This window comes from Crinia signifera, chromosome 6, assembly GCF_055691185.1.
Source record: "Crinia signifera chromosome 6, ASM5569118v1, whole genome shotgun sequence".
In the NCBI taxonomy this organism is placed as follows: domain Eukaryota; kingdom Metazoa; phylum Chordata; class Amphibia; order Anura; family Myobatrachidae; genus Crinia; species Crinia signifera.
In genome coordinates this window covers 10,316,667-10,331,397 of record NC_139222.1, presented here as the reverse complement: position 1 = coordinate 10,331,397, position 14,731 = coordinate 10,316,667, and the positions used below count along the sequence as shown (strand labels likewise).

At 46.9% G+C, this 14,731-nt stretch overlaps 1 protein-coding gene across 1 annotated transcript in view; it reads right to left on the bottom strand.

The window, feature by feature from the left end:
- The window catches only part of LOC146009991 (uncharacterized), an 86,139-nt gene that overhangs the window by 46,451 nt on the left and 24,957 nt on the right, over nt 1-14,731 (bottom strand). The window contains exons 4-5 of the mRNA XM_083150712.1: nt 5,303-6,729; nt 475-478 (exon numbers count right to left, since the gene is read on the bottom strand). Of these exons, the coding sequence (XP_083006838.1) occupies nt 475-478; nt 5,303-6,729 (1,431 nt within the window). The remainder of the gene's footprint in view (nt 1-474; nt 479-5,302; nt 6,730-14,731) is intronic.

The window sequence follows — 14,731 nt, the reverse complement described above, 5'->3', positions numbered from 1 at the left end:
ACAGATTTAAAAGATCCACAGGTGGAGCTAATTATTTCATCTGTGATTCTGTGTGGAGACCTGGAAAACACGCGCTGTTGGGGGGGGTCCTGAGAACCGGCATTGAGAACCACTGCTCTAGGTAATAAGCTTTATTAAGAATTACAATCCCTCCCCCTTTGTCAGCCGGTTTTATTATTATTGAGTGATTGTTTTGTAGATCCTGTAATGCTGATATTTCTTTTCTGGGTAGCTTCTTGTCATGATTGTGTATGTCTAGTTTTTCTAGATCTTTTTCTACCATCTTGGTGAAATGGTCTATCTGTGCGCCTTTCATGTAGCTGGGGTAGAAGGTCGATGCTGGTTTTTGGTGTGTATGTTTGTATTGGTCCCCATTATCGGTGTTTTTTATTGGTGCTGGCGTTGTATTTGCAAAAAACTTCTTTTTATGTGAGTTTTCCTGTAAAATTATGTAAATCAAGGTACGTCTGGAACTTGTCTAATTGATTGGTAGGAGTGAACTTTAGCCCTTTGCCTAGTAATTTTGTATGTTCTTTTGTCATGATATGGTTGCTTATAATGAATATTCCTTTTCTTACTTCCCCCTCCTGTGTCTTACTCTTTCTTGCCACCTCCTCCTCTGCACCCTCTTCTAGTCCTCTTATTTTGTTTGTTACATTTCTCCATCTCGTTGCTTTCTTTATTTATGGAGGTGCTGTGTTTCACCCCTAAAAAAAAAGAGGTGCTATGTCTACACATGTCTGGGTGCTTGTTGTCTCACTTGGTGAGGTCTGATGTTAAGGTGTTCTTTGGTCAGTGTTTGATTCTAGTTCTGATCCTCTCTCAGGTGTACCCTGATGTATTGTGAATTCTGTTTTTTATATTGAGAATCTGATGGTATGTCCCTCTGTTCTGCTTGATTCCCACCCTTGTTCTAGTGAAATCCTAGCTAGATGGTCGTAATGTGAGTTTTCTTCTAACGGTGTTTCTACTTCATGTATTGGAAACGATTGTTCAGATATCGATGTATTTGTCGTCTCATCAGCTAGAATATTGTTTTCTGCTGGGGTCTCTGTTTCTTGTCTTGCTTTGGTATGTAGTGATGTCGTATACTGCTGGTATGTAGTGATGTCGTATACTGCTGGTATGTAGTGATGTCATATACTGCTGGTATGTAGTGATGTCGTATACTGCTGGTATGTAGTGATGTCGTATACTGCTGGTATGTAGTGATGTCGTATACTGCTGGTATGTAGTGATGTCGTATACTGCTGGTATGTAGTGATGTCATATACTGCTGGTATGTAGTGATGTCGTATACTGCTGGTATGTAGTGATGTCGTATACTGCTGGTATGTAGTGATGTCATATACTGCTGGTATGTAGTGATGTCATATACTGCTGGTATGTAGTGATGTCATATACTGCTGGTATGTTAGGTTGGGTCTTTTGTATACTGAACTGCTCTTCAATGTTTTTTCTCTAAAGTCTTAATTGGTTTCTTCTTGTCTCTGGGTGGTATATTGAATCTGTCCCTAAGGAATTTTTTATTTTTGAAGTTCAATTCGTTGTAATTCTCTTCTAATCAGTCTGTCAGAGGTCAGGTCTGAAAGGGTGATAAATTCTACTATTTTAGGCGTGGCAAGTCTCCAGGTACGCCAATCTGAGAATTGCTGCCCGTGACACCTTACTGATTACCTCAGTGCGTGTGGTAAATCAAATTAGTTACTGCCACCAGCCAGAGTACCGTGTTTAGGCCAACGCTCAAGCACTGACTCTTACCTGCACACAAAAATATTAATACATAAAGAAAATGGTAACCTGCCTCTCGGGCTTGGGTTGGAAAACACAAAAAAAACAGGACTAAGATTTAGATATTTAATCCAGGTCCAAACTTCAAAGCCCATTGTTACAGAACAAAGGTTACAAGAATATTATTTTTTCTTTCAATGGCTTCCCTTCCCTTTCAGAATCCAATTTAAGCTTCCATCACTCCCTCACCCATTCCTTTGCCATTTACATCTATGACCTCATCACCCTTTACACTCCTGCCCGCCCTCTTCGCTCTGCTAATGCACGCAGCCTCTCCTGCCCAGGGATTACTTCCTCCCACTCCTACCTCCAAGACTTTTCACATGCTGCTCCCTACCTCTGGAATTCTCTACCTCTCAAACAGGCTCTCAAGACCATCTTCTTCACCAAACCCAACCAAATCTCACCTTAACTCTCTGTTCCACACTTGCTGTTTGCCCCATCTGTGTCACCCCCCTATTTGTCTGCCCCTCCTCTTTAGAATGTAAGCTCTTATGAGCAGGGCCCTTTTCCCTAATGTATGTGCTTTTCCTTCTATTACTTAAAAACCATCTTTGATGGCACCAAATTCTGCAATTTTCTGATAATTATTCCAGTGTCCTCTGCTGATGCAGCTATTTTTATGTACTCTGTACTTGTCCTCTGTTGTATTCAATTTTAAGTCACTGTTTTGCTGATTAGTTTATGCAATTGGGTGCTGGGGATCCTCTGTGTAACCATATAAATAAAGTATAATAATAATGTGTAAGAAACACTACTGTGGCAGAATGTGTAAGGGACACTACTGTATGGTATAATGTATAAGGGGCACTACTGTGTGGTATGTGTATAAGCGGCACTACCGTTTGTTTCATTATGTGTAACACTAATGTGTGTTATAATGTGTAGGAGACAGTATTGTATGGCATGTACCCTGTTCCTTTTATCTGACACATTTTTAAAACAACTTGATGGGTCTGCAACCATACACACTGTGGGGGAGGATTCGCACAGGCACTGAAGTATAACATAAGTAAATAATCAAATTTTGCCAACATCAAAACCACATTAACGGTAATCCCATGTGGTATCTGGTTGGCGGCGCTCCCAAGGTAGGTTCAGAGCAATAACTGAAAACAACAGTCAGTCGTAGAAAACCAAAGAAGAACAACAGGGTTTTGGGACACACTTTATAAAGATATAGATAAAATGATCGGTGAATTAATTAAAATAACTTTTATTCAGAAGATAGTTTAAAATAGCGTCATATATTTAGCAATAAAGACAAACATGAAAGACATAATCAATACATATAAATGCAGAAATCCTTCTTTGCACTGTGAACACTTCATAAAGCAACAAGCACTTTAGATAGTAGCATTTAAAGCTAAAATAGTTAAAAATATAGAAGCAAAGTACACAATGTATAGCATCTTTGATAGGGCCTATTACAAAGACCCCGTATATTAGCACACCAAAGAACACAATATAGAAAGGCAGGGTAGATGGCTATTGAGGCGGTGACGGGGACCGGAATATAAAAATATTAACGATAATAAAAATGTTCTCCTCTATATGATTTTATGTGATGTATATGTATGTTTGTTTAAAAATGAAAACTATAAATAAAAATTGAATTAAAAAAAAAAAAATAAATGCAGAAATCCTTATAATGATAGGAAAGGTCTTTGTGATCACATACAATGGTTACACTACGGATTATCTCCTATATAACTGTCACCACCGGTAATAAGATGTGAGTCACTACAATAGGTTGCTAAGATTTAATATGATCAGTGACATCGGCAAGGAAATGTCAGTTGTAACGCATGACACTGAATGAGAACATTCCGTACTCAGAAATAGATACAATATTTAGTATCCATAGGTTCCAGTGAATACATTTATAATATTGCTCAGCACCAGTTAGCGTCCTAAAGGCTGACAGATGAGAGATGCAGAGGAACAGAACAGATCTGGCTGTATAGAATACTCCACTGGGAATAGTTCCTGCGCTTCTGCTGTCTGAGAGATTACAGCACCAGGTATTCCCTGGTAGTCTCCTAATCAGGTGCTAACCAGACCAATCACTGCTTAGCCTCTAAGGTGGGAGGAGACTAGGGGACACAGTGAGGTATGGCAGTAATATGATCACCGCAGATGAGAGCATTTGGTCATCAGCAAGTTGGAGTGAAAATGAAAAGAGAACGCTTCTGCTTTTCTGTGCATTGGTGCAGATGGCCCCTGATACAGAATCGGCATTGCAGGGACACTCACCACCACAGAATGAGACAGCCTTAAGAAAATAGGGAATATATACATATATCAAAAGTAATGCTGCCCATACACTTACGCTATCGGATTCGATGCAACATCGCAGTGCGATGTCCATCAAACCCGATTGCATCTTGTGGTAAAAAAAAGTGCCCCTTTTCAGCACCCGATGTCCATGCCATCTTGAGATGGCACATCAGGTGCTGGCAGAGGACCGCATTGTAGTGTAGTGCTAGCGGGCATCAGCAGTGGTGGCAAAATTGTTTAAAACACTGGGCAGCCCTCTGATTGGCTAAGCTGTCTCAGCCTATCAGAGGGCTGCCCAGTGTTTTAAACAATTCTGCCACCACCGCTGACTCCCGCTAGCGCTACAATACAATGTTGCCGTCTCCCACACCCCCAGCGGTCCCTTCGGCCCCCTCTCCCCAAGCCACTGAAAGCGTTCTCTCCGCTGCCCCCCCCCCCCACCCGTGGATTGCATTTGAGCGATCGCATGTGGTTAAAAACTACATGGGATCGCTCCTGCAATTCAACAGAAATGATGTGCAGCACATACGATCTATCGGTGCAGCGTTCAAAGGCGTGCCCACGCATCCTTTTATATGGTCCCATTAAAATGCATACAATCATTTCATCTATCAGCCAGATGTGGTCAAAAGCAAATGATTACATGTAATAACTCACAAGTGTATGGGCAGCATTAGTTCTCACCCTCACATTTGCCTTCTGCTGTCCACCGTCTTATTTAACACATTGAATGGCGAATGAGAGACAAAGTAGAAAATGCTCTGAATCTACAACTAATCCCGGAAAGAAGCCAATATTCAAACACTGAGATGTCAGCCTCCTGCTTCCCCAGGACAGCTCATATCTGACTATCAAAGGGACACCTGAGCCGAACGCTGAGGAGGACCCCGCAGTGCGATCGTGACACTGTGACAGGCAGGAAGTGGATTCTGATTGGTTGCCCATAGCAACATCACATGTGACGCAGAATACACATCTTAGTAAATGTCCCCCTTAGACTACTCGTGTATGCACTGACACGAAAAAACCTATAGAGAGCGATATTAATAATAAGGTTATATAATGAATATTTAAGATCAAACAGCGCCTGACAATTTGGTATAAGTGAATACATCATATTTATGCCAACATTTCTCCTTTTTAGTGTCAGAGTAATGTAACCAGCCTGTATCATTTCCCTTATCTTCCGGGTATTACATTACACCTGTGTGTGGATTTTCTGGTGTCTAACCAAATGATATTTATTTATAAAACATTTCCCGCACTCAGAACATGCACACGGCTTCTCCCCTGTGTGAGTTCTCTGATGTACAACAAGACTTCCTTTCACTGTAAAACATTTCCCACACTCAGAACATACATGAGGCTTCTCCCCTGTGTGAGTTCTCTGATGAGCACAAAGCGTTTGTTTTTGTGTAAAAGATTTCCCACATTCACAGCATAAAAACTTCTCCCCTGTGTGAATTCTCTGATGTTTAACAAGATCTCCTTTCACTGCAAAACATTTCCCACACTCGGAACATGGAAATGGCTTCTCCCCCGTGTGAGTTCTCTGATGTTCAACAAGATGTGATTTACAAGCAAAAAAATTCTCACACTCAGAACATGGAAACGGCTTCTCCCCTGTGTGGCTTAGCTGATGTATATTAAGTTCTGATTTATATATAAAACATTTTCCACATTCAGAACAAGGAAACGGCTTCTCCCCTGTGTGGCTTAGCTGATGTCTTTTAAGGCCAAATTTATTTGAAAAACATTTCCCACACTCAGAACATGCATACGGCTTCTCCCCTGTGTGAGTTCTCTGATGCCTCCCAAGATCTTTTTTTTGTGCAAAACATTTCCCACACTCAGAACATGGAAACGGCTTCTCCCCTGTGTGAGTTCTCTGATGTTTTGCAAGATCTCCTCTCAAAGAAAAACTTTTCTCGCACTCGGAACATGAAAACGGCTTCTCACCTGTGTGAGTTCTCTGATGTTTAACAAGAGCTGATTTAGTTGTAAAACATTTCTCGCACTCGGAACATGGAAACATCATCTCCCCTGTGTGGGTTCTATGATGCACATTAAGATGCGCTTTCATTTTATAACATTTCCCACACACAGAACACATAAATGGCTTCTCACCTGTGTGAACTCTCTGATGTGTTATAAGATAAGACTTTACTTTAAAACATTTCCCACACTCAGAGCATGGAAACGGCCTCTCACCTGTGTGAGTTCTCTGATGCACAATAAGATAAGACTTTACTTTAAAACATTTCCCACACTCAGAGCATGGAAACGGCCTCTCCCCTGTGTGAGTTCTCTGATGTTCAACTAACTTTGACTTACATGGAAAACACTTATCACATTCACAACAGGCAAATACTTTGCGAGATGTACTAGGTGTACCAACATCGGTGTCATCAGTGGAACATTCCTCATTATCGGTGTCATCAGTGGAACATTCCTCATTATCGGTGCCATCAGTGGAACATTCCTCATTATCGGTGCCATCAGTGGAACATTCCTCACTATCGGTGCCATCGGTGGAACATTCCTCACTATCGGCGGGATCAGGCGATGTGTCTGCACTGCGATGGTCTGAATGTATAGTTAGAGGAATGCGGTTTTCTCCTGGAGAACTTCCTGTGATGTCATCTTCTATTTTCAAATCTGGAAAACAAAATGGGGTTTATCCATCAGGGTGATTCCTTCTTGGGTGTCCGTGCGCTGGGAATACAATACACGCATGGAAAGAGAGATCTTGTGTTACACCGTGGAGCATTTCTACAGATGTGTCCTTATTTACTGCAGCAGCACCAAATAGCCCCTCTCAGCCGTGCCAGGCCCCGTGCCCCACAGCAGCACAGAGCATCTTTCTCACCCCAAATGTGCATCTTATTTGTATAATTAAAACAGACAGAGGTGGAAGAACGACATTGGAGAATGAAGCAGGACAGAGGAGTAGGGTACAGAAGGAGATCACACAGAATGGGGACATCAGGTCTGAGCTGGAGAATGGGGCAGGACAGAGGAGTAGGGTACAGAAGGAGATCACACAGAATGGGGACATCAGGACTGAGCTGGAGAATGGGGCAGGACAGAGGAGTAGGGTACAGAAGGAGATCACACAGAATGGGGACATCAGGACTGAGCTGGAGAATGGGGCAGGACAGAGGAGTAGGGTACAGAAGGAGATCACACAGAATGGGGGCATCAGGACTGAGCTGGAGAATGGGGCAGGACAGAGGAGTAGGGTACAGAAGGAGATCACACAGAATGGGGACATCAGGACTGAGCTGGAGAATGGAGCAGGACAGAGGAGTAGGGTACAGAAGGAGATCACACAGAATGGGGGCATCAGGACTGAGCTGGAGAATGGAGCAGGACAGAGGAGTAGGGTACAGAAGGAGATCACACAGAATGGGGACATCAGGACTGAGCTGGAGAATGGGGCAGGACAGAGGAGTAGGGTACAGAAGGAGATCACACAGAATGGGGGCATCAGGACTGAACTGGAGAATGGGGCAGGACAGAGGAGTAGGGTACAGAAGGAGATCACACAGAATGGGGACATCAGGTCTGAGCTGGAGAATGGGACAGGACAGAGGAGTAGGGTACAGAAGGAGATCACACAGAATGGGGACATCAGGACTGAGCTGGAGAATGGGGCAGGACAGAGGAGTAGGGTACAGAAGGAGATCACACAGAATGGGGGCATCAGGACTGAGCTGGAGAATGGAGCAGGACAGAGGAGTAGGGTACAGAAGGAGATCACACAGAATGGGGGCATCAGGACTGAGCTGGAGAATGGAGCAGGACAGAGGAGTAGGGTACAGAAGGAGATCACACAGAATGGGGACATCAGGACTGAGCTGGAGAATGGGGCAGGACAGAGGAGTAGGGTACAGAAGGAGATCACACAGAATGGGGGCATCAGGACTGAGCTGGAGAATGGAGCAGGACAGAGGAGTAGGGTACAGAAGGAGATCACACAGAATGGGGGCATCAGGACTGAGCTGGAGAATGGGGCAGCGGCAGGACAGAGGAGTAGGGTACAGAAGGAGATCACACAGAATGGGGACATCGGGACTGAGCTGGAGAATGGGGCAGGACAGAGGAGTAGGGTACAGAAGGAGATCACACAGAATGGGGACATCAGGAGTGAGCTGGAGAATGGGGCAGGACAGAGGAGTAGGGTACAGAAGGAGATCACACAGAATGGGGGCATCAGGACTGAGCTGGAGAATGGGGCAGGACAGAGGAGTAGAGCACAGAAGGAGATCACACAGAATGGGGACATCAGGACTGAGCTGGAGAATGGGGTAGGACAGAGGAGTAGGGTACAGAAGGAGATCACACAGAATGGGGGCATCAGGACTGAGCTGGAGAATGGGGCAGGACAGAGGAGTAGGGTACAGAAGGAGATCACACAGAATGGGGGCATCAGGACTGAGCTGGAGAATGGGGCAGGACAGAGGAGTAGGGTACAGAAGGAGATCACACAGAATGGGGACATCAGGACTGAGCTGGAGAATGGGGCAGCGGCAGGACAGAGGAGTAGGGTACAGAAGGAGATCACACAGAATGGGGACATCAGGACTGAGCTGGAGAATGGGGCAGGACAGAGGAGTAGGGTACAGAAGGAGATCACACAGAATGGGGGCATCAGGACTGAGCTGGAGAATGGGGCAGGACAGAGGAGTAGGGTACAGAAGGAGATCACACAGAATGGGGGCATCAGGACTGAGCTGGAGAATGGGGCAGGACAGAGGAGTAGGATACAGAAGGAGATCACACAGAATGGGGGCATCAGGACTGAGCTGGAGAAGGGGGCAGCGGCAGGACAGAGGAGTAGGGTACAGAAGGAGATCACACAGAATGGGGACATCAGGACTGAGCTGGAGAATGGGGCAGCGGCAGGACAGAGGAGTAGGGTACAGAAGGAGATCACACAGAATGGGGGCATCAGGACTGAGCTGGAGAATGGGGCAGGACAGAGGAGTAGGGCACAGAAGGAGATCACACAGAATGGGGGCATCAGGACTGAGCTGGAGAATGGGGCAGTACAGAGGAGTAGGATACAGAAGGAGATCACACAGAATGGGGACATCAGGACTGAGCTGGAGAATGGGGCAGTGGCAGGACAGAGGAGTAGGGTACAGAAGGAGATCACACAGAATGGGGACATCAGGACTGAGCTGGAGAATGGGGCAGCGGCAGGACAGAGGAGTAGGGTACAGAAGGAGATCACACAGAATGGGGACATCAGGTCTGAGCTGGAGAATGGGGCAGGACAGAGGAGTAGGGTACAGAAGGAGATCACACAGAATGGGGGCATCAGGACTGAGCTGGAGAATGGGGCAGGACAGAGGAGTATGGTACAGAAGGAGATCACACAGAATGGGGACATCAGGACCGAGCTGGAGAATGGGGCAGCGGCAGGACAGAGGAGTAGGGTACAGAAGGAGATCACACAGAATGGGGACATCAGGACTGAGCTGGAGAATGGGGCAGGACAGAGGAGTAGGGTACAGAAGGAGATCACACAGAATGGGGACATCAGGTCTGAGCTGGAGAATGGGGCAGGACAGAGGAGTAGGGTACAGAAGGAGATCACACAGAATGGGGACATCGGGACTGAGCTGGAGAATGGGGCAGCAGCAGGACAGAGGAGTAGGGTACAGAAGGAGATCACACAGAATGGGGGCATCAGGACTGAGCTGGAGAATGGGGCAGGACAGAGGAGTATGGTACAGAAGGAGATCACACAGAATGGGGGCATCAGGACTGAGCTGGAGAATGGGGCAGGACAGAGGAGTAGGGTACAGAAGGAGATCACACAGAATGGGGACATCGGGACTGAGCTGGAGAATGGGGCAGGACAGAGGAGTAGGGTACAGAAGGAGATCACACAGAATGGGGACATCAGGACCGAGCTGGAGAATGGGGCAGCGGCAGGACAGAGGAGTAGGGTACAGAAGGAGATCACACAGAATGGGGACATCAGGACTGAGCTGGAGAATGGGGCAGGACAGAGGAGTAGGGTACAGAAGGAGATCACACAGAATGGGGACATCAGGACTGAGCTGGAGAATGGGGCAGGACAGAGGAGTAGGGTACAGAAGGAGATCACACAGAATGGGGTCATCAGGACTGAGCTGGAGAATGGGGCAGGACAGAGGAGTAGGGTACAGAAGGAGATCACACAGAATGGGGACATCGGGACTGAGCTGGAGAATGGGGCAGGACAGAGGAGTAGGGTACAGAAGGAGATCACACAGAATGGGGGCATCAGGACTGAGCTGGAGAATGGGACAGGACAGAGGAGTAGGGTACAGAAGGAGATCACACAGAATAAGGACATCAGGACTGAGCTGGAGAATGGGGCAGGACAGAGGAGTAGGGTACAGAAGGAGATAACACAGAATGGGGACATCAGGACTGAGCTGGAGAATGGGGCAGGACAGAGGAGTAGGGTACAGAAGGAGATCACACCGAATGGGGGCATCAGGACTGAGATGGAGAATGGGGCAGGACAGAGGAGTAGGGTACAGAAGGAGATCACACAGAATGGGGACATCAGGACTGAGCTGGAGAATGGGGCAGGACAGAGGAGTAGGGTACAGAAGGAGATCACACAGAATAAGGACATCAGGACTGAGCTGGAGAATGGGGCAGGACAGAGGAGTAGGGTACAGAAGGAGATAACACAGAATGGGGACATCAGGACTGAGCTGGAGAATGGGGCAGCGGCAGGACAGAGGAGTAGGGTACAGAAGGAGATCACACAGAATGGGGGCATCAGGACTGAGCTGGAGAATGGGGCAGGACAGAGGAGTAGGGCACAGAAGGAGATCACACAGAATGGGGGCATCAGGACTGAGCTGGAGAATGGGGCAGGACAGAGGAGTAGGATACAGAAGGAGATCACACAGAATGGGGACATCAGGACTGAGCTGGAGAATGGGGCAGGACAGAGGAGTAGGGGACAGAAGGAGATCACACAGAATGGGGACATCAGGACTGAGCTGGAGAATGGGGCAGGACAGAGGAGTAGGGTACAGAAGGAGATCACACAGAATGGGGGCATCAGGACTGAGCTGGAGAATGGGGCAGCGGCAGGACAGAGGAGTAGGGTACAGAAGGAGATCACACAGAATGGGGATATCAGGACTGAGCTGGAGAATGGGGCAGGACAGAGGAGTAGGGTACAGAAGAAGATCACACAGAATGGGGACATCAGGAGTGAGCTGGAGAATGGGGCAGGACAGAGGAGTAGGGTACAGAAGGAGATCACACAGAATGGGGGCATCAGGACTGAGCTGGAGAATGGGGCAGGACAGAGGAGTAGGGTACAGAAGGAGATCACACAGAATGGGGACATCAGGACTGAGCTGGAGAATGGGGCAGGACAGAGGAGTAGGATACAGAAGGAGATCACACAGAATGGGGACATCAGGACTGAGCTGGAGAATGGGGCAGGACAGAGGAGTAGGGTACAGAAGGAGATCACACAGAATGGGGGCATCAGGACTGAGCTGGAGAATGGGGCAGGACAGAGGAGTAGGGTACAGAAGGAGATCACACAGAATGGGGACATCAGGACTGAGCTGGAGAATGGGGCAGGACAGAGGAGTAGGGTACAGAAGGATATCACACAGAATGGGGGCATCAGGACTGAGCTGGAGAATGGGGCAGCGGCAGGACAGAGGAGTAGGGTACAGAAGGAGATCACACAGAATGGGGGCATCAGGACGGAGCTGGAGAATGGGGCAGGACAGAGGAGTAGGGTACAGAAGGAGATCACACAGAATGGGGACATCAGGACTGAGCTGGAGAATGGGGCAGCGGCAGGACAGAGGAGTAGGGTACAGAAGGAGATCACACAGAATGGGGACATCAGGACTGAGCTGGAGAATGGGGCAGGACAGAGGAGTAGGGTACAGAAGGAGATCACACAGAATGGGGATATCAGGACTGAGCTGGAGAATGGGGCAGCGGCAGGACAGAGGAGTAGGGTACAGAAGGAGATTACACAGAATGGGGGCATCAGGACTGAGCTGGAGAATGGGGCAGGACAGAGGAGTAGGGTACAGAAGGAGATCACACAGAATGGGGATATCAGGACTGAGCTGGAGAATGGGGCAGGACAGAGGAGTAGGGTACAGAAGGAGATCACACAGAATGGGGGCATCAGGACTGAGCTGGAGAATGGGGCAGCGGCAGGACAGAGGAGTAGGGTACAGAAGGAGATCACACAGAATGGGGACATCAGGACTGAGCTGGAGAATGGGGCAGGACAGAGGAGTAGGGTACAGAAGGAGATCACACAGAATGGGGACATCAGGACTGAGCTAGAGTGTAGGTGAAAGTTACTTAGTACCTAGGTGCGGTGCCCGATGTGCACCCGATGGTGTTTTTGTTACCACCCCAGCCAGGAGCAGACATACACAATAGAAGTGAGCAGCGCTACAAATAATATAAATAAAAAGCTGAAAAATTAAAAGTGATGCAGATTTGTAAATCTAGTACAAGAATGTATTTATAACTAAAATAATGGGCTAAGCCAGTGGTATCAATAGTACACATGGATGTCCATTTATGTGATAGACAAAACTTAAAAGCTGAATAAAAAAGGGATTTTTGTAAGAACTTACCGTTCGAATCCCTTTCTCTGATATGGTCCTGGTGACACAGCTCAACATTGGGATGTAGGAGGGTCCGCAGGAGCCAGGCACCTATACCAAAGCTTTAGAGAGGTAGGCTCCTCCCACTGCATCCCAGAATCCTCAGTTTATTTGTCAAAGCCACTGGAATACATCAACTCAGTACAAACGCCTGAACATATTATATGCACAAACATCAATTTTACCAATAACAACATGATGCATCATGAACACTGGCATACTTACTGAGCGTAAGGGAGGGATCGCTGTGTCACCAGGACCATATCAGAGAAAGGGATTCCAACGGTAAGTTCTTACAAAAATCCCTTTTTCTCTTTTAATGGTCCTGGTGACACAGCTTCACATTGGGACGTTCCAGAGCCGGTCCTTTGGGTGGGTACGCTCATGTCTGCAGCTCTCAGCACTGCTCGCCCGAATGATGCGTCCTCCGACGCGAACTCATGGAACCTATAGAATTTGGCAAATGTATTAACAGATGACCAAGTGGCAGCCCTGCAAACCTGCTCAGCTGTTGCCCCATGTCGAACCGCCCAAGAGGTGGCAACCGACCTGGGGGTATGCGCATTTATCCTGGCCGGAACAGGCCTACCAACTTTAGTGTATGCAAACGCTATAACAGAGCGCAACCACCTAGCAATGGTCTGCTTAGATGCAGGCCAACCAATTTTGTGTATGTCATACAAGACTATCAAGGAATCCGTCTTACGAAAACCTTTTACTCTGTCCACATAAATGCGCAACGCGCGAACCACATCCAAATTCCTCAATTTGTCCCTTTTCTTAGAACCCTCTGGGGGTTGAAACACAGGCAGAACAATCTCCTTATTCAAATGAAACTCCGAAACAACTTTTGGCAAAAATTGGGGAACTGTTCCGCTGAACGGAGAACCGGGACCTTGAGCCGGCACTTGGACCCCCTGGACCTCCCCTGGAACATTGTGGGTGAGGAATCACCGTTCATGTGAGCGCAGCAGTATCTACCACATTGGACTTATATGCCTTTGTTTCACATTTGTTTGTAAGTGTGTTTTTTTCATTAAAAATTCTGTCAGTTTTGGATTACTGCACCAATTGTTTGCTTTTTGTCCTCCAACCAACCCCTTCATTAAATCTTTGTATGGGAGTATGGTGTGGAAGTTCATATAGTTTGCAGAAGTGGTTTGTGTACCCCACCCTGGAAAGTGGATCGCCCAGCAGAGTTTGCCATTGTTGGAGTGATTGAGCGATTTGTTTCTTCTACTTCTTGTGAGAGCATCTCTTTAAAATAAAGAATTGAAGGCCGTTTAGAAATACTGCACCAAATTGCATGTCTTTTCTTTCCTTATATTCGATCGTGGGACTATCCTGGTGTGAACTGCAATTGAAGAAACAGTTTGGAACTTTGGACTACTAAAATAGAAAAGTTATGTATTAACTATTTATGAGACAGGAGAAAGCGCTGGTGGTTGTGTAGATCTTTTTATCTTGGATGTACTTTTGTTTTGGTGGCGGTTGACAACCTCACTGTCTACAACACTCCGGCTGCATATTCTTTTATTTGGCGCTTTATTGTTTGAGATATTGTTTCTTGTAGCCGAGGGAGCAGGCAGAAATGTACTTTTGCCTCCCGTGGCCTGCTTAATAATCTCCTCTTGTTCAGACCCAAACAGCAGTTTGCCTTTAAAAGCCAACACCTCTATGGCCTTTTTGGAATCAGAATCTGCCTCCCAGGCCTTGAGCCACAGGACTCTTCTGGCATTGATGGAAACAGTGGACACTTTAGAAGCCATCTTTAAAGCTTCTTCCTCTGCCTCAAGTACATATTCAGCAGCAGCTTTCAGCCAGCAGCAGCACACCCGGGTCAGCATGCAATATGGTGCATAAATCGCTAGCCCAAGCAATCATGGCCTTTGAGACCCAGGCTGACGTTATAAGGGGCCTGAGTGTAAACCCCACCCCCTCAAATGGCTTTGAGGTTTCCTTCAAGCTTCTTGTCTACGGCGTCC